The following is a 19114-nucleotide window of genomic DNA, read 5'->3' as shown; positions in this document are numbered from 1 at the left end:
AAATAAAACCCTGTTCGTATTTAAGTGGGAAAACAGTGACACCTTGTGGGAGACGGAAGGCGTAACTAGCAAAGGCCTGTCGATAGCCGGACGGTCTTTTATTTTGAAGTGTAGCCCGTACGGGAAGTGGCGGGGTGAAATCAGCTGGACTCGGTGGAAATCCACAACAGGAACATTTACCTCGCCGAGCTAGCTGTCCTTCTGTCAGCTACTAAATCACTTTGCTGTCCCGCCTGCTGTAAAACATCCACACTGGCTATGTCGGAGTCGTACGGTAAGTAACAGCAGTAACAGCTGGGCTGAGGAGAGGAGAGAGAGGAGAGGCAGGTGTGTCCACAGAGCTGCTTCCCATGGGTGCTGATGGCCTGTAGTAGCCCTGGACCCTGTGTGTGTGTGTGTGTGTGTGTGTGTGTGTGTGTGTGTGTGTGTGTGTGTGTGTGTGTGTGTGTGTGTGTGTGTGTGTGTGTGTGTGTGTGTGTGTGTGTGTGTGTGTGTGTGTGTGTGTGTGCGCGTGCGCGTGCGTGCGTGCGTGCGTGTGAGACTTTGTTTTTAATTGATGCAGCACTTACATTAATTAATGCTGCATCCTGTAGATTAATGTAATAAACCAGGCTCCTTTAAATCTAACTTGCTCATCCAATTCTCTGATGACATCACTTGTTGTGCACATGTGTAATAATAATAATAATAAGAAGAAGAATAGCTTAGATTTATATAGTGCTTTTTTTTTTTTTTTTTTCAAAGATGCTCAAAACATACAAAGAAATCATTATTTTTTCACATCAGTCATACCAGTGGTGGTAAGCTACAATGTAGCCACAGCTGCCCTGGGGCATATTGGCAGATGCAGTTCCGCCATTTCACGCCAATGGCCCCACCAACATTCATGCACAATTCATATCCATTCATATGAGGCACTGTAGGTAAAGTGCCTTGCCCATGGACACGACGACATCGACTCGGATAAAGCGCGATTCCAAACCTCAACCCTTCCACCCACTCTACCACTGAGCCATGGTCACATGTGTACAAACGGGAACCACTGTCAAACTGTTACCACACTGTTGCGAGTATATGTAATTAGCCAAAAAGCCTTCTTGTGTTAGTCCATAATGAATCCCTATCCTACTGTAAATGAGGTTTAGTTTGTGTTAAACTGTATTATTGCCAAATGCAGCCAGAGAAGTGCTTTTACTGCCAAATCTACACACATCCACTTAAATGTCAGACTGAAGAGCAATGTGTCAATACTCTTCTAGTGTCTAGTGCTGGTGTGTATTACATCGCTCCATCAGATAATGTGCTGATTGCACTTCTGCACTACATCCACTGTGCAGGTGTCCAAGTCATACCCTTCAAGTTTAGAGCATCCAAATCTGCCCACAGGGAAAAAAATGACTGAGATAACATAATTCATTGTGTCATTTACCAAATCATTCAGTTCTAGATAACTTATTCACCCCCAAATTCCTAAATCCAATGAAACTGCTCGATATTTGCTGGATGTAGCTTTTGCCTTGTGCGTGTATCAGAAAATGTCAAAATAATTCTTTTTTTTTTTTTTCAAACCCACAAAAATCCTTTAATTAAACAAATTTTGTTACAAAATCAATAAATGTTCAATGTGAGATCCTGCAGGCACTGATTTATTGTATATCTTCAGTGCCTTACATCCTGTATATATCAGTTACAGTATATGTGGAAGTGCAAACGAGGCAAAAAATAATGTAAAGTGTATTTTGACCCAAAATCTGCAGCCCCCTTGACATCAAATGTCTCTGTATGTGGGTTTTACATCTTTGTGCTACACCATGGCTCTTCATTTGATAACGCTCCCTAAGCATTTGTACTTACTAGGGGTGTTGGAAAAAAAATCGATTCGGAGATGTATTTGTCGCACGATTCTCGGATTGATTTAAAATGCATCCATATCAATGTTATTTTTATTTATTTATTTATTTTTACTTTTTATTTAACCAGGAAAGTCTTTTCCACTGAAGGAAACATTGTAACTGCACAAAGAAGTGCTCTGAAGCCTGGACATGTTGACCAGCTTGTGTTTTTCAATAAAAACTAAAAAGAAAGTACAAACTTTCTGCATTTATTTGTTGTTCTAGGCATATATCTCAGTTAAGTTGCACTAAAGTCAAAGTTGGTTTAAAAGCCACAGGCAGATTGTATGTTATTTTTTTTATTTTAAGCCGTTGGCACACGGCAATGTTAAAGCCTGTGTTTTGAGTGTAAAATATGCCAATAAAATATATTTCATGCATAATATTCTCATGAAGGTGTACACATTTACAGTTTCTTAAGTCATGTAAAAAAAAAAAATTGCAATAATCACCTATTAATATAATACAGTAGTCTCTCGTTTATCGCGGGGGTTACGTTCTGAAAATAACCCGTAATAGGCGAAATCCGCAAAGTAGTCAGCTTTATTTTTTACTATTATTATACATGTTTTAAGGCTTTATACACTTTTCTCAGACAGGAATGAACTTTTCTCTCTTGTTTAAACACTCTCAAAGTTCAAACCATCGTAGATTTTAAAACATAAACCTGTTTACAAACATACAGCACTTCAGAGTCACACTGCTAGCGATCAGACATTGAGGCCGAACGCATTCAGTCTTTGTTGACTAGGACGTCACATCAACATGGACACCGGTCTGTTCACCCATTCAACCATGGAGTAGAAGCTGTGTGACCACCTGGAGCTGTATGACACGGCCTTTATAACCGGAACCGTACTAGGAAGGATTAGGCGTGGAGGTGGTAGTAGCAGGTAAAAGCCACTAATCATACCGGCTTTTTTCACTGGTGGTTTATGTTTATGAGAGGAGAAAAAGGAACGTAGCAGGCAGTGAAACTCACCGAGTTCAATGTGTCACTGGTGGGTGAACGCAGCATAAGCCAATCAGATCAGGACGCAGAACACAATGCACGTTCATACGCAGTAAAAAAAAATGCATCCAAAATTGCACTGTAAAAAAAAAATCTGCGAAACACAGAGGCAGTGAAAGGTGAACCGCGTTATAGCGAGGGACTGCTGTATTGGGATATATCGTATCGGGATACGAATCGTATCGCCAGATGCCAGACAATACACACCCTAGGACTTACTGGCTGACAAAATCTTGCATATCGTTGCAGATTACCCACATTTGAAAAATGTTGTGATTCATTTTGGGTTAAATGATTTAGCCAAGGAGGAGTCTGAGGTGTTAAAGCAGGATTTCACCCATCTGCTAAAAACTGTGAGCTGTTTACAGCCTAAAGTGTTCATCAGTGGCCCGATACCTCCAGTCCGCAAAGGAGATCTGAAATTCTCAAGGATCTACTCTTTGAATAAATTTCTGTCTTCGGCTTGTGCTGCCCTTTCACTAAATTTTATAGAAAATTTTCCTATTTTTTGGGAACGTCGTCATCTTTTTAGAGCAGATGGACTGTGTCTAAACAAGGCTGGAGTAAAACTCTTCACATCCAACTTGTTTTACTTCACCAGTCACACTGCTATCAGTTCTGATAAAGACAGAGGACAACATGTACCATCGGAGAACAAAACAACAAGGAAAGAACATGGAGTCATCGAGCTTCCAGCAAGAAATAAAAATCGCCAAAATGAAGAGGTCAACCCAACCCCCGCATCTCAGGACCCACCTGCTTCACCCCAAAATTCACCTACTTCCACCTCATCCAGCTTCTCTCCTACCCCTGCCTTCTTGGATTTAACTGCCCAGATGAACGAGCTGGTTCTGGCTGGCACAAGACTAACACCCCACCCTTTACCCCACCATGGTCAATCTGCACCACCCATCCCTCCTCGAAGATACCAGGCTCAGGATCACTCTTCTCCTCAGGCCAGCTGTGTTCAACTTAGAGCGACACAGGTCTGATGTGTGCTGGGTCCAGACTGCAATAGCTCTATTTTTAGGAACAACCAGAAAAAGTCAGGGCCCTATGGAGTTAATGCAGCTTCTTTAATTCCTGTGGTGACAGGTAACACAGGTAAAATTGTGAAATTAAAGAAAAGCAAAAAGCTTTATAGAGATAAAAATTTGACTCCTATAACATGTCATCCAAAAAGTCCACCAGTGTCTCCAGTAAAGTCTTTAAAATTAGCTCTTCTTAATGTTAGATCTCTTGTTAACAAGTCACTAATAATTAATGATTTTATTTTGACACATCACTTGGACTTTTTATTTCTTAATGAAACATGGTTGAATGATGGTATCAGTAATACTATTCTCAATGAAAGTGCACCACAAGACTTTATTTATTTAAATAAGTGTCGTACTTGCAGGAAAGGTGGTGGAGTTGCTGCCATTTTTAAATCAATATTTCAGTGCAAAGAAATAACATTTGGTGATTTTATCTCCTTTGAATATATGTCATTCTTACTGAAGGGTGATTCAAGAGTTCTGTTTTTAGTCGTTTATAGACCCCCAAAATATTCTGGAGAATTCATGGATGAGTTTGCTGAACTGCTGTCAGTTGTATGCACTGAATACAACTTTTTAATAATAACAGGTGACTTAAATATTCATGTAGACAATAACATGGACAATACTGCCAAAGAACTGTATGCTTTAATGGATACTTTTGGTCTTACACAACATGTGACTGGTCCGACACACACTCAAGGTCACACTTTGGATCTGGTTATCTCTAAAGGTGTTGATATCTCTGCTGTTGATGTAAGAGACTTAGCTCTATCTGATCATTTCTGTGTCTTTTTTGACCTAGAGACTGTAACATCTGTTCCCCCTAGTTATGTGTGTTTAAAGAAAAGGTACATAAATGAGAACACAAGTGCACAGTTTATGGAAGCCATAGCAATGACACCAACATTGAGTGCTGAGACAGTTGATGATCTTCTGGATGAGTATAATAGAAATGTCTGTAATGTCATAGATGTGGTGGCTCCAATCAAAACTAAGAGAAAACCAAACACACAGAAAACACCTTGGAGGAGGACTGAGATAATGCAGAATTTGAAATCTGACTGTAGAAGAGCTGAGCGTAAATGGAGATCAACAAAACTCCAAATTCATCTAGAACTGTACAAAATAAGTCTGCGAAAATTCAATGATGGCTTGTTCAAAGCAAGGCAGCAATACTTTTCTGAAATTATTGCCAAAAATGTCAACAACTCTCGCACGTTGTTTTCTGTAATTGAAAAGCTCACAACCCCCCCAGATCAGATAGCCCCTGAATTACTGTCAGCTGGAAAATGCAATGAATTTGCTGTATATTTCAATGAAAAAATACAATCAATAAGGTCAAACATCAGAACAAACCAGCAAAATCACAAAAAGCTTGAACAGCTTCAACCACTGAGGGATGAGTCAACTACAATGTTAGAGTTTATTACAGTGAACCCAAAAACAATAGAGGAGACTGTTCAGCAGCTGAATCCATCAACGTGTTGCCTTGACACAATACCCTCAAACTTCTTTAAAACTGTTGTAAAGTCAATTGTCACTGATTTGTGTCAGATAATTAACTGCTCATTCCAATCAGGCACCGTACCAAAATCCCTGAAAGTAGCTGCTGTGAAACCGCTGTTAAAAAAGAGAACACTGGATGCCTCTATACTGGCTAACTATAGACCAATCAGCAACCTTCCATTCATGGCCAAGATCATTGAGAAGGTGGTCTTCAACCAACTGAGTCAATTCTTAACATTCAACAAAATATTTGATAAATTTCAGTCAGGTTTTCGTTCTCATCACAGCACTGAAACTGCTCTTATCAAAGTGATCAATGACATAAGGTTGAACACTGATTCAGGAAAAGTATCTGTTCTCATTTTGTTGGATCTAAGTGCTGCATTTGACACTGTAGATCATACAATTTTGTTGCACAGATTGCAAACATGGGTTGGACTAAATGGAAAAGTAATGCAATGGTTTAAGTCATACTTGGAGGAGCGAAGCTATTTTGTAAGCATTGGAAACTTTGAATCTGACAGATTACCAATGTCCTGTGGGGTTCCTCAGGGATCTGTTCTTGGACCCCTTCTGTTTAACCTTTACATGCTTCCTTTAGGACAAATTTTACAGAACTGTAAGGTTGATTATCAGAGCTATGCAGATGACACACAACTATATCTATCACTGAACCCAGATGACAATGGTCCCATTGAGGTGTTGTGTGACTGTTTAGAAAAAGTAAACTGCTGGATGAGTGAAAACTTCCTTCAACTAAACCATGACAAGACGGAGGTGATTGTCTTTGGTAACAAGGAAAAGAGGACTGCTGTCAGCAATTATCTTGAGTCTCGATCTTTAAAAGCTAAAGACCAAGTCAAAAACCTTGGTGTTCTGATTGACTCAGATCTTACATTCAGCAGTCAGATCAAATCTATCACAAAAACAGCCTTCTACCACCTAAAGAACATCGCCAGAGTGAAAGGTTTAATGACTCAGAAAGATCAGGAGAAACTGGTCCATGCTTTTATCTCCAGCAGACTGGACTATTGTAATGGTCTTCTGACAGGAATCCCCCAAAAGAGCATCAAACAGCTACAGCTGGTTCAGAACGCTGCAGCTCGGGTCTTAACCAGAACAAAGAGGTCAGAACACATTACTCCAGTTTTAAAGTCTTTACACTGGCTCCCAGTCAGCCTCAGAATAGACTTTAAAGTTCTGCTGCTGGTGTATAAATCTGTGAATGGGTTTGGTCCAGAATATATCAGTGACATGTTAGTCAGGTATGAACCCAGCAGGTCTCTCAGATCTATGGACACAGATCAGATAGTGGAGCCCAGAGTTCACAGTAAACATGGTGATGCTGCTTTTAGTTGTTATGCTGCAAAGAAGTGGAACAAACTGCCAGCAGAGCTGAAGTCAGCATCCAATGTGAACATTTTTAAATCAAAGTTAAAGGCACTTTTTTTCTCTACTGCATATGATTGAGAGAGAGATTTTTTGTCATGTTGTTGATGTAATGATGATTTTACTGATGATTTTAATTGATTTTACTGATGATTTTAAATGTTCTTATTGATTTAAATGTTCTTATTGATTTTAAACAATTGAATGTTTTATCATGTAAAGCACATTGAGTTGCCTTGAGTATGAAATGCGCTATATAAATAAATTTGCCTTGCCTTGCCTTGCCTTACTGACTGTGGAAGGTCGCACACTTAAAATGCTGCTTTAGCTCAAGCAGCTGAACATTTGATACAAAGAGTTGATGTGTTTTCATGTCATAGTGCACAGTACATGGCAGTATGTTGTGTATATAGCTGCATTGCCACTTACCAGTCAGGGGGTCTATTTATTACCATTACCCAGTGCTGAGTCTGCTAAAATGTGGCTTTTATTGACCCGGTGAAAAGAAGTTGAGTGAAACAAACTCATGTGACTATGAAACCAGGGTATACTGTATATCTTATGTCATTTCATATATTCTCTTAATTTCCACAGATTTCCTTTTCAAATTCCTTGTAATTGGAAATGCTGGAACGGGGAAATCCTGTTTGCTGCACCAGTTCATAGAAAAGCGATGTAAGTCTGTCTAGTACTGCATATGTTTGGCTGTATATATTTACTGCTGAATTACAAGTTCCATCATTTTTTTCAGTTAAGGATGAATCCAACCACACGATTGGAGTGGAATTTGGCTCTAAGATCATCAGTGTAGTGAACAAAATGGTGAAGCTGCAGATTTGGGACACTGCAGGACAGGAACGCTTCAGGTAAAGATTAGAGATTAGAGGTGATCAAAGACATTATTAATATTGTTGGGGTGTATTATTATTATTATTACAAATAACACTTTTGAAAGGTTGTGAAATAATTTCTTTCAGCACAGCCATTAAAATGAAACAATATCTTTTTAAGAAAGGTGAATATAGTTTTATATGATGAGATAAATATAATCTGAAAGTTTTTAGATAGTTTTGTGATGATGATAATTATTTATTACTATGATATTAAGGTTATGTTACAGACACAGTATGAAATTGTTAGTTTTAGGGCTGAAGTTAAGGTTTAAACTACAGCATTTTAGAATGACATAATGGACCTGTTTTGGAGCAATTTAGTGGTTGTGACTAAAGGAACAATTTCCAAATTTAATTGTCCCCCCTTTGCATTGTGGGATATGTAGTTAGGACAGGTGACTGATTCTGCACGTTTACCCTCAGTAACACTGAATGGAACTGGTTTAAAAGCAACAAATGAGGTTTTTGTTTATAACATACAGTATGTTACTCTTTTTATTGTTTGTAGCAAATTGTATACATTGCTGCTTATTTTGGCTTGTATTATATGATTTTTATTTTCTCGTAGTTTCAGCATCAGCAACATATTTTGTTGTTACAAATAGCTGTGAAACTATCTTGGACATCGTCTGAAGGTTGTTCCATCTGAACACACTCAGGACATTTTATATATATGAAAAAAAAACAAATGCACTTATCATTTTAAAAGTTATGTTTCTATTCATTGGCATGAAAAGTGTCAGGATATTTGTATTTCACATTTGAAATTAGGGCTGAACGATTTTGGAAAATAATCTTTCTTTTTCCTAAATATTGCGATTGTGATTTAATATGCAATTATTTTTTCCCAGGGCCTCTTGTCATGTATTTTTCAATGAACACAAGCAATAAATCAATATGTTTCATAATAAACAATTTCAGCTTTATTTAAACTTTAAGTAGATATAAAATGTAATTTTTAAAGCACAGATTACAACAATAAAGCAAATAAATCTGTGGCTTTGCTTCTTCAACATATCTAACTAACTTCATGTTTTGTGAAACATGTAAACATGTGGACTGCACTTCTTAAACACTGAACAAAATAAAATAAACGGATATATACATATTGAAATAAAGACGCTGTATTAAGTCATCTATATTTGCCGTGTGCATGTGTGTGTTAGATCTGTGACCAGGAGTTACTACAGAGGAGCAGCAGGAGCCCTGCTGGTCTATGACATCACCAGGTATCACAGATGTGACTGAAAAGCATCCTTTGTTGTTTGTTTTCCACCTCGCTTTCACACTAGCATCTTGTAATTTAGTTTCCTTTTCTTCCTCACGTTGTAGTCGGGAAACATACAACGCTCTCACCACATGGCTCAGTGATGCTCGGATGCTTGCCAGTCAAAATATCGTCATCATCTTGTGTGGAAACAAGAAGGATCTGGACGCTGACAGAGAGGTTACGTTTTTGGAGGCTTCACGCTTCGCTCAGGAGAATGGTACGATCGCAAGCTTTAAACAAAGGCCTATTCAGTAATAGGACAGGAAGTGCTGCGTTATAGAACCAGGATGATTCCCAGAATTGTCCAGCTCTGCAATGTCAGTAATGAATGCTTAGACCGCACTTGTACTCAGTGAATTATTGTGTGTGTGTGCGTGTGCGTGCTAGAGCTGATGTTTTTGGAGACCAGTGCCCTAACAGGAGAAAACGTAGAAGAAGCCTTTGTCCAGTGCGCTCGGAAAATCCTCAACAAAATTGAATCAGGTAGGAGCGTTACTGCACACTCTAAATCACATGTGACAAACTCATGGCCCGGGGGCCCAATCCGGCCCTTTGGAGCATCCTATTGGGCCTGCAGGAGAAATAAAAAATTACAGAGAAAACAGGAATCATTGTGTAAATGAAACTCAACACTTCTGGTTAGGGATGTTCTGATACAACTTTTTCACTTCCGATACAATGCCGATATTGCAGCCTTGGGTAAAGGCCGATACCGATCTGATACGATATTAGCACGACTCATACATCCTTTTATTACTTATATTGTAGTGTGGAATGTTAGAAAAGGTTTGATCAAGTGATGTTACTCAGAGAACAAAAGTCAGCAACAATTTTTAACAATTATTAACCAGTAATAAATGGGTCAGTTTAAAATGATTACATAGATTTTAACCTTCAACATAATATTTACAGTATTCTACAATTGAATAAATATAATGTATATCAGAGATTTTAGATGCAGTCCGATAAAATCTGATATTTGTTTTCTGGCTGATATTGGGCCGATATCCAATATCAGTATCATATTAGGACACGCCTACTCCTGGTGCCTATGTCGCATGATTGCAGTAATTTTTTTATGTTAAACTGTTGGAATTTTGGATTTTTTACAAAATCCTTAAATTTTCCTCCAATTATTCCATAATATTTCCTTTAATTAAATAAAAATTGGTCACAATATCTAGGAAATGTAAAGTGAAGATCCTGTTGGGACTGATATTTATCACTTTTTGCCACAATATTGTCAGTTTCTTACATATTTTCTATTTTATGTATATGTAGAAATGAAAACTACGGCACGATAATGTTGAAATTACTCGTTTTCCTGCATAAGATTTTCGACCCACTTGAGTTCAAACTGCTCCATATTTAGCCCCTGAACTAAAAGGAGTTTGACACCCCTGCTTTAAATCCTCTCATATCCCACATGATCAGTGAGCAAGTTTATGTATGACTTTAGATTCCACTGCAAAGCAGCGCTCATTCACATTATTTACAGGTAAATTCCTAAAATAAACATTTGTAGCATTTAAAATCTCATAGTTCAAACTGTGAGGTTTGGATGTCTAAACATCTTTTTCTTTTTTATTTTTATCTTTATCTTTCTGGAGTTCACACCCAATACAATTGTCTTATTAGTGCAGTATAAAACTATGTATAACACATCACACAACATCTAAAACAATTTACAAAACAAAAACATTCATACAGTCGTACCTCGTTCCAATTTAACAATTCCTCCAACATTTGGCTTTTAACATCAGATGATTGGTTATTTAGCAATATGCATTTACAATACATCAATATACTTTTACAGTTATTTATCGAACTAATCAAATTTATCCTAATTAATAGTATTCAGTAGCTTTGATTGTATATCATTAGACCCCTAGAGCTGTTTTGTTCATTATGAAAACCTGGGTCTATAACTCCACTGTCCTCTAGTGCAGTGCTGAAACCTGCAGCACAATCACAAAGATCACCCAAAATCTTCCTCCAACACTAAAGAAAAATGCAGTGTTTAGTTTTTTGATCTCTTCCCTGTTGTTCAGGTGAGCTGGATCCAGAGAGGATGGGCTCAGGAATCCAGTATGGTGACGCAGCTTTACGGCAGCTTCGATCCCCTCGTCGTGCTCAGCCTGAGGGCGGCCAGGAGTGCAGCTGCTGAAGGACACCTCCCATTCAAAGACAAGGTGACGGATCCAGCATTGCTTTGTGCACAATAGGAGTCAATCCTACACATGAATGTAGGTTTGTAGCTTAGCAGGGTGTGCCTTTAATGCAGCTCACGGGAACACGGATCATATTAGCTCCTTTGTGTCTAAATATTGTGATTTACGGAGAGATTAGGTGTATTCAAATTCAGAATACTTTGTATGTGTGTCAGGTTCATGAAGACTTAAAGAAGATCAGCTATGGAGGATCCATCATCGAGTGTGGACTTTTGAGAGATTCCTCCCTGACCTTTGACCTTTGCACGGACCCTTCAAACATTCATTGTCATTGCAAAACTCACTGAGAGCCATGAACTGTGAGCTGGCTCCCTCTCCATCAGATCCCTATTGGACCAAATCCTTTTAGGACCTCCAGCGTGTTCTACTGACTCATATAAATTCTCCCTCACCTCTCACACAGCACTGCTTGATTTCTTGCTTTTCTTACATTTCTGTTTAAAGTCAACATCAGACAACAGGTTAGCTTGTTGAGTTGGCTGAAAGGTGCCTCCTTCCCAGCTCCAGCTTTAAGATCCCAGTACATGTCCCATCTATTCCCCTTAAATCACTTCCACTCTGCTGCCTCTGATCCACTTCCTCGTTCTTACCGTAAAGCTGTGCGTTGGTTGCAAGGGGAGCATATCAGAAAGGCATCACTAACATGTTTTCTGCTTCTCTATTTCACCCTTCAAACAAACTCATCATAATCCCACCTCCTCCCCCTCCCCCTCCCCCTTTACACCACTAACTGTATTGCAACGTCTCCATGCCTCTGTCTCCCCCTGCAGCTTCATACACTGAGCAGTGTTTCTGTATATAAAGACCGACGCACGTTTTCTCACACAGAATATTGAAGGATTTCAAACTGAAGATATATGTATATTAAAAGTATATATATTATGCTCCATGTTGAACTAATACTAAGGTAGGACACTGACAGATTGTTAAGGAATGACCAAAAATGTTTTAATTGTGGGCTGACACATGAACAGGTGGGCAGAGATGTGTTTTAATTAAACCTTTGATTTCCTCTTTATATAAATAATGACGTATGAAGATGAAGTATAACTCTAGTCTAAGTCATTTCAATATTTTATAGTGGTGTCAAATCTAATGCTGCCGTTTATTTTAAAGGTGAAATGGTTCACTTTCATGAAGCAGTTTGAATTGGCTTTTTGTGGCCTTTAAAAGAAATGTAACATTTTCTAAATTTAACAAGGTAGAATATTTCATATTCTTTTTTTTTTTTTTTCATATCAGGTGTATGACATCTTAATGTCTGTCTTGTGTTTCTGTCATCAGATTGATCCATTGTATTCATGTTTGTTACTTCACCATAAATATGAAGTTTTAATTTATTGTGTAGGATAAAAGCATACTTTTTTTTTTTTTTTTTTTAAATAAAAATTGACTTCAAAGATTTGTAGGTTGTTTTTTTTAACATAATTAATGTGGATTATGACAAATACCGGTATAAACAGGTCAGCGAAAGTAACATGAGTAAGATGGGATGAGATTAATCTGTTAGTTTGTTACATTTGAAAAAAAAATGTAAAAACAGCAAATACATACAATAGAGCTTTGGGCTTTTTTAAAAAAAAATAACCTGTTATAGCTGTTAAATTTTTATAGTCAAAAAAGGATTAGATTCCCTCAAACATCAAACAGAACCAACTTTGGCTTTTACTAAACCTGGACTGGAGTGAGATATATTTTTAGAAGAAAGAAAAGCAGCATTTCAAAAAAAAAAAATCTACTGTTCAATTGTCACAATAACACAAAACACTGACTGAGAAGCAGTTTATTTAAGCATATTACAGTTGAACTGAAAACAAACAATAACTTCCATATGCAAACTGAGTGATACATTAATATTCACAGCGTTCAAAGCAAAACCTTTTTTTTTTTTTTTAAATATTTACAAAACCTCTTAAATTTATGGCACAGCTGATTGATCATTACATAGAATCTACAGTATGTAAGGAAAAAGCATCCAAAAGAAATTCAGCCTAAACAAGACTATTTAATTCTTTAAAAAAAATAATGACATATCTACATACCCTGTTCTCATTATAGATTCACATTTAACCATCTGGAGATTTTCAAACACCTTGTTAGCACCAATCATTATTACACTAATCTTTCAGAATAAAACCCAGAAAAATTACAAGCCATTCCTGGATGTCCAAAAGTATGCAACAGTCACAGCACGGAGTGAGAATACATCCATCAGCAAAGTGACGGCACACACAGTTATTAATAATAATGGTTCACTGAGATCAATCCGTGAAGTCAACTAAAACCAGCAGACAAAGTGTTCTGTACATCAAAAATACTCATTTTCATTATCGATCAGTGAATAACGACACATCAAAAGCCACATGACTCTAAGAACAACTTTAAGCTAACGGAACCACTGAGTGCCCAATTTTTGCATTTGATACGAGACTTTCTGTGTCCATGTGCACTTGTTCCTGAGGCGCTACTGTATCCATGACTACACACACACTCTAAGCTGTAAAATGGTGTTCACTGCACAGCCACAGCACACATCAAGAATTGATAAACAGCTCAAACTGATATAGTACATCGTTAGGAAATAAGCCACACAGTGAATTTCAGTGTTTAGAATTAAATATATACCGTTCCCTCTAATTAAGATTATGGCTTTTTTTCATACGTATGAGTATACTGTATGTCCTATCCTATCGAGAGCGAGTGGAGAAGCAGCGCATGTACTCGGTGAGCCAAGGGTTAAACTCTGGTTGAACCACACTTTTGGCTTTGCCCGGATCGGCCGACTTGGCTCTGCGGAGTTCAGACCGCTGTGTCTGGACATGACGCTCCACCCGCCGCCTCGTTAGAGCACGAAGAGCGGATTCATGAATCTGCAAGAAAAAAAATAAACAGGAATTATTACAATTTCAATTAGCAGACCATTTTATCCAACGCGATGCTCAACATCCCACAGTGATGGATTACAAGCCCACTTCTTTAACCGTTTTGCCAACACCTGCCCCTGTTAATTCTTTGGAAAAGTCTAAATCTATATCCTAAAACACATGTCAAACTCAAGACCCGGGGGCCAAATAGAGCCCTTTATAGCATTCAATTTGGCTCGCAGGAGAAATTAAAAAAGACAGAGAAGCCATAAATCATTGAATACATTTCCAACTCATTCAGTTGTAGATATCTGAGTCCCTCCAAATACACACATTCAATTCAACTCTACAACATTCGCGGGGCTCACCGTTTTCCCGTGCTAATTATCATTTTGAACTCTCAATTTTTCCAAAAACCTGCCATTTTCCCCCAAATTTGTGCACAAAATGTCCCCAAAATTAAATCAAAATTGGTCAAATAATCAAGGATATTTAAAGTGAAGATCTTGCAGGGAGTGATATCTGTCACTTATTGCTTGAATATTGCCTGTCACCTTTCTTATTTTACATTTTATTTATACATGGAAGTGCAAACTAGGGCACATTAAGGTTTAAATTACTTGTTTGCTCTGCCAAAAATGTGTGGCCCACTTAAGACCAAACCTCTCCGTATTTGTAGCCTGGCAAAGCCACACCCACTCCCTTACTTAATGTAAGAAAGTGTATATGGTAATACTGACGTTTCTGCTCACTTCCTCGATCCAGCCAATCAGAGTTGTACAGGGAAAAATGTCATATCCTCTGAGCCAAGCAATATCAAAACTAACATGGCGGCCGACACGGAGAACACCTTTGCAGCTGCTCTCTGCTCTCTTTTAAGAGACTTGGATACATCGTTGAAACAACAACAAGAAGAGGCTTTAAAACTGTAAGTCTGTACCGTACTACACGCCATTTTCCTCTGACGGTATAGTGAAAAATAATCTTACGCGTGAAAGCTTCCCACAGATGCACGCACTAATAGTGTAGTAAATATTTAGACATTTACGTATAATATTTTGCTACCTTAAATTTTCCTACTAAGATAAACCTTAATTCTAACCTTAACCCTAAAAATGAAGGGAAAGATTCTTACCTTTTTTTAACATGACGGACGGGCATGCACAGTTCGCCAGGTGCGCATGCCCACTGTCTACCATAGGAAACTTTCACGATAGGTTTATTCTACACTCCACTGGCTCCATTTAGGGAAAAAGATCTACGCTTGTCGCGATATTGTTGTCAGGTCCGCTTATCGTTTGATTGGTTACTCTGTGCGTGTTTGTCCCGCCCCCCAGAACTCAAACGCCTTGTGTGCGCTTCCATACTATTGCCTGTATTAAGCACTGCCTAATACAAGGAGACTAGGGATTCCAGGCTACCGTATTTGGCCCATGAACTAAAATGGACACCCCTGTCCTAATAGGTAAGTGAAAAAAAAGCGAGACCTCATTGGTGGAAGCTGCAGGGCCAACGTTGTGCGTCTTCCTTGCAGCTATGTCGGCATCTCTTTCTCCTGAAGCGTACAGGGCAAAAGGATGTCTCCTGTCCTTGCTGTCTTCCTTGGTTTGACTGAGTGGTTCTGGTCGGATCCGCTGGCTGCGCGTTGTTTGTTTTACAGATTTGGAAGGTTTAGTCTGCGTGGATGGAGCTCTTCGGTTATCTTTCACTAGAGAAACCAAATATACATGGTTAAAGATGAATAATAATCCATTGAAATTGTATGGTTCAGCTATTATCAGTACTTCACTCCTGTGTTACCTTGAACTCTGTGAGAAGCTGTGAACTGTTTGCTGCTTCTGCTGCTTGATCTCTGCTCCTCTCTCTCTTCCTGTGGCACTCTGGTCTCCCCGACACCTCCTGACTTTGATCCTGAGAAATAAGAGATACAAAGTCAGGTTAAAGTGCTTTAATAAGCTGTGCAGTTTTGTTTTTTTTTAGTTTATTGTTACCACACAATGCTGGCGTATCCTCTATCTCATCCTGTAGAGGAAGCCTGGACACAGGCTCAGTGGTTGGGGCCTCGTGTTGATCCCTCCTCGTTTGCTCACACTCTTCCAGCTCAGCTCCTGCTCTCGCACCGCTCGGCTGGGCCTGGACCTGGTTCTTGGCCGGCGGCGACGGTGGAGGAGCAGGGCTTCTACCTCCCGTGTCTGAGTCTGAGTCAGAACCGCTCCAGAACCACGGGTTGTGCGTGTGCTCCAGCAGCCGTCGCGTCAGCCTGTACTTCAACATCTCCTCGTAACATTTGGTGTACGTCTCCCATTTTGGATCCTTGAACTTCTTCATGTACTCAGAGCGGATCCTTTTGATTGCCATCTTGTTTATCGGCAACGTCTTTATGACAAAGTTCAACAACACACCACAGAGCTAGAAAAAGTCCCTAAAACAGAAAAAAAAACATATACACTTATATATTAACGATTTTATGTAAATTTGCAATCACACTGTCTCCAGTACATACAAATAAACTATAACCACCTTTATTTCCTTGGACAGCTTTTGATAGACATTGACAACCTTAAACACCCAATCAGACCTGCTGTTTTCAAGACTTATATAGACATCACAACTTTAGCTGTCAAACAGGCACAAAGCCTTAAATCAGCATGTTTTCTGTTTGTAGAACTAAATGTTTACTTGTTGCCTTATTCTACTCACTCAAAAGGGTCATTAAGTATTATACAAATGTAACATAATAGTAAATCTTCCTTTTTATAGACAACTTATAGCCAATACAACTTGAATTGTTGACTATTGTTCTCTGTTTGAGTAACATCACTTGATCAAGCCTTTTCTAACATTCCACACTACAAAATAAGTAATAAAAGTATGTATGATTCGTGCTGATATCGTATCGGATCGATATCGGCCAACACCCAAGGCTGCAATATTGATACCGTATCGGTAGTGAAAAAGTTGTATCGGGACATCCCTAGTAAATCCCCTTTCACAAATGAATTACATCCAGGGCATCCCGTAAAATACAGAATCATCAAATGTTGCATCCCATATTATTTCAGTATGCAATTCTGTATTTTCATGAATGTCCAATACACATGTCTGTCACACTTGCACAAAACACCATATCTAAAATACAGATATATTATGATTGATTCAGTTTCAGATCTGGTTTTGCTTTTGCCAGACAAAGTAAAATTAATGATCATTTATTTAAAATACAGTAGTATTAACCAATAAAAATAAAAATGTGTGGCAGTTTAAAGAACAAATCAGACTAATGAATTAACAGTTAAAATAAGTAAATATTGTTAAGATAAAACGTTTCTTTTGTTTGAATATAAATGTAACATGGCAGCTGAGTTTTATGTGTATTATTGGTCAAAATTGTATTATATTTTTGAGGAAATGCTGCAAGTGCCCCACTGAAGAGCAGGAATGGGAGTCACTTGTTTTCACTTCTTTAATAAATGGCAACCCTAAATACATTAATGTAGTAAACTCTGTGGAAGCGTTGCGGTGGGTATCTAAATACCTCTAACCAGCTAAAACAAACTATTCTGATACAAAATGTGCATCCTATCACCTGACGACAATGTTAAAAACATGATCTAAAGTGTAATAACAATACATTAACAAACGTAACCTACCTCCTGTGTCTTGTTACGAGTTACCGCCGCACATTTAAACAACAACAAGAGATCTGACCAATAGCAGAGCAGCAACAAATTAACTTCCGGTCGCATACTTCCTGTCAAAGCTCGCTGTTACACATTTTATGTTGTTCATTTTTTTTAAATTTTTTATTTTATTTTAGTTAAATCACATTTAATGTTAGAAAACAGACCAAAATGTGTTTTTTGTGAACGTCATATCTAATAAATAAATAAATACTAATTAATTAAAAACGGCGTTTTATCGTTAGCAGCATGACGTAGCTAGCAGCCTGTCCACTGATTGGCTCCAGTGCTGTAAACGTCAAGGGAGGATTCTCCACAATTTAAAGGCCAGTCAAATAATAAAAACACGGGGGTGGATGAATAAAATCCTATATTGCTTAAAACCAACCTTGGTACCGTATTTATCATGAAATAATATATAGTAGAACTGTGCTGGAACTCCTTACATCGGGCTGAATAAATATGCGTCAGTGTCAAAAAAGCGCCATTACACCCACCACAGCAGCAGCGCGTTGCTTATTTGTAGGCTTGGTGCTCCTGTATAATATTAATAATAATATTAATAATACACTGTCATGTTCAGGTGTCGTGCAGATATGTCGGTGTGTCTCAGCTTCTGTGTGCTGCCTGCCTGCCTTTAAACCTCACTGACAATCCACCGACCGTCGGTGGTTAACCCACACAGACAGCCTGCTGTCACAGTCTAATTCTGTGTACAGTAAATATACTCACACTGGGCTCGGGTTTCACAGAAGCAGAGCAGGACAGGTGGCGTTTCACGACGCTTTTACCGCTGTTGTAGTCACTCAGCCTCGGTGTGTTGGCGTAGCTCCGCCCGCCTCAAGACGTCTGTTTAAAAAGCCCGTCTCTAAAAAAGACCCAGCAACAGGTGGTCCAGACTAGTGCAGAGCAGCAGTCAGCACAGATTATAGGGAGGGAACCAGGAAATGGTTTCTATCAAGGTAAAAGGATTTTAATGGGAGCCTTCAAGCCCACTTTACTCTATGCTAGGCTATGTTACATAACAACACCATTTCTACATCAGGCTTTAACTAAAGTCCCTGTGCGCATCTTGTTTCACTTTCTTCCTCCACTGATGATGGTTTCAATTTATTTTTTGCACTTCATATTTTTCCAAGCAATAATTCTAAATACAGATAGAAAATATTAATATTGCACATCAGTGTCATGGAGGTGAGCTATATCTGTAGCTACCGCTACCCTTTGTTTTGCCAAAAGGTAAAATGACACACTATTGTAAAAATATACTCTCAGCAAATAGCTCAGATAATTTAACTTAAAGGAGTAAAAGACATAAATACAGTGACTGACAGTTG

General features: G+C 38.5%; 2 protein-coding genes across 3 annotated transcripts; one reads left to right on the top strand and one right to left on the bottom strand.

Moving 5' to 3' along the window:
- Positions 1–59: 59 nt before the first annotated feature.
- Positions 60–12538, top strand: rab4a (RAB4a, member RAS oncogene family). The gene is made up of 8 exons (XM_028435855.1): positions 60–274; positions 7434–7514; positions 7591–7705; positions 8899–8961; positions 9065–9219; positions 9390–9485; positions 11054–11194; positions 11389–12538. The coding sequence occupies exons 1-7, from the start codon at positions 259–261 to the stop codon at positions 11167–11169; spliced, it is 642 nt and encodes a 213-aa protein (XP_028291656.1). The 5' UTR covers positions 60–258; the 3' UTR covers positions 11170–11194; positions 11389–12538.
- Positions 12539–13123: 585 nt separating this feature from the next.
- On the bottom strand, positions 13124–18830 carry ccsapb (centriole, cilia and spindle-associated protein b). Of its 2 annotated transcripts, none has more exons than XM_028439112.1 (5): positions 18510–18830; positions 16089–16519; positions 15898–16008; positions 15585–15805; positions 13124–14103 (listed from the first exon to the last, which is right to left on the bottom strand). In XM_028439112.1, exons 2-5 carry the CDS (start codon positions 16453–16455, stop codon positions 13921–13923), a joined length of 882 nt encoding a protein of 293 aa, XP_028294913.1. In that variant the 5' UTR covers positions 16456–16519; positions 18510–18830; the 3' UTR covers positions 13124–13920. The 2 variants fall into 2 exon arrangements, with proteins under 2 accessions (XP_028294913.1, XP_028294914.1); XM_028439113.1 differs by lacking the exon at positions 18510–18830 and adding an exon at positions 17748–17824.
- Positions 18831–19114: the final 284 nt, after the last annotated feature.

Source organism: Gouania willdenowi, chromosome 3 (assembly GCF_900634775.1).
Source record: "Gouania willdenowi chromosome 3, fGouWil2.1, whole genome shotgun sequence".
NCBI lineage: Eukaryota > Metazoa > Chordata > Actinopteri > Blenniiformes > Gobiesocidae > Gouania > Gouania willdenowi.
This window is presented reverse-complemented; position numbering and strand designations above follow the sequence as displayed.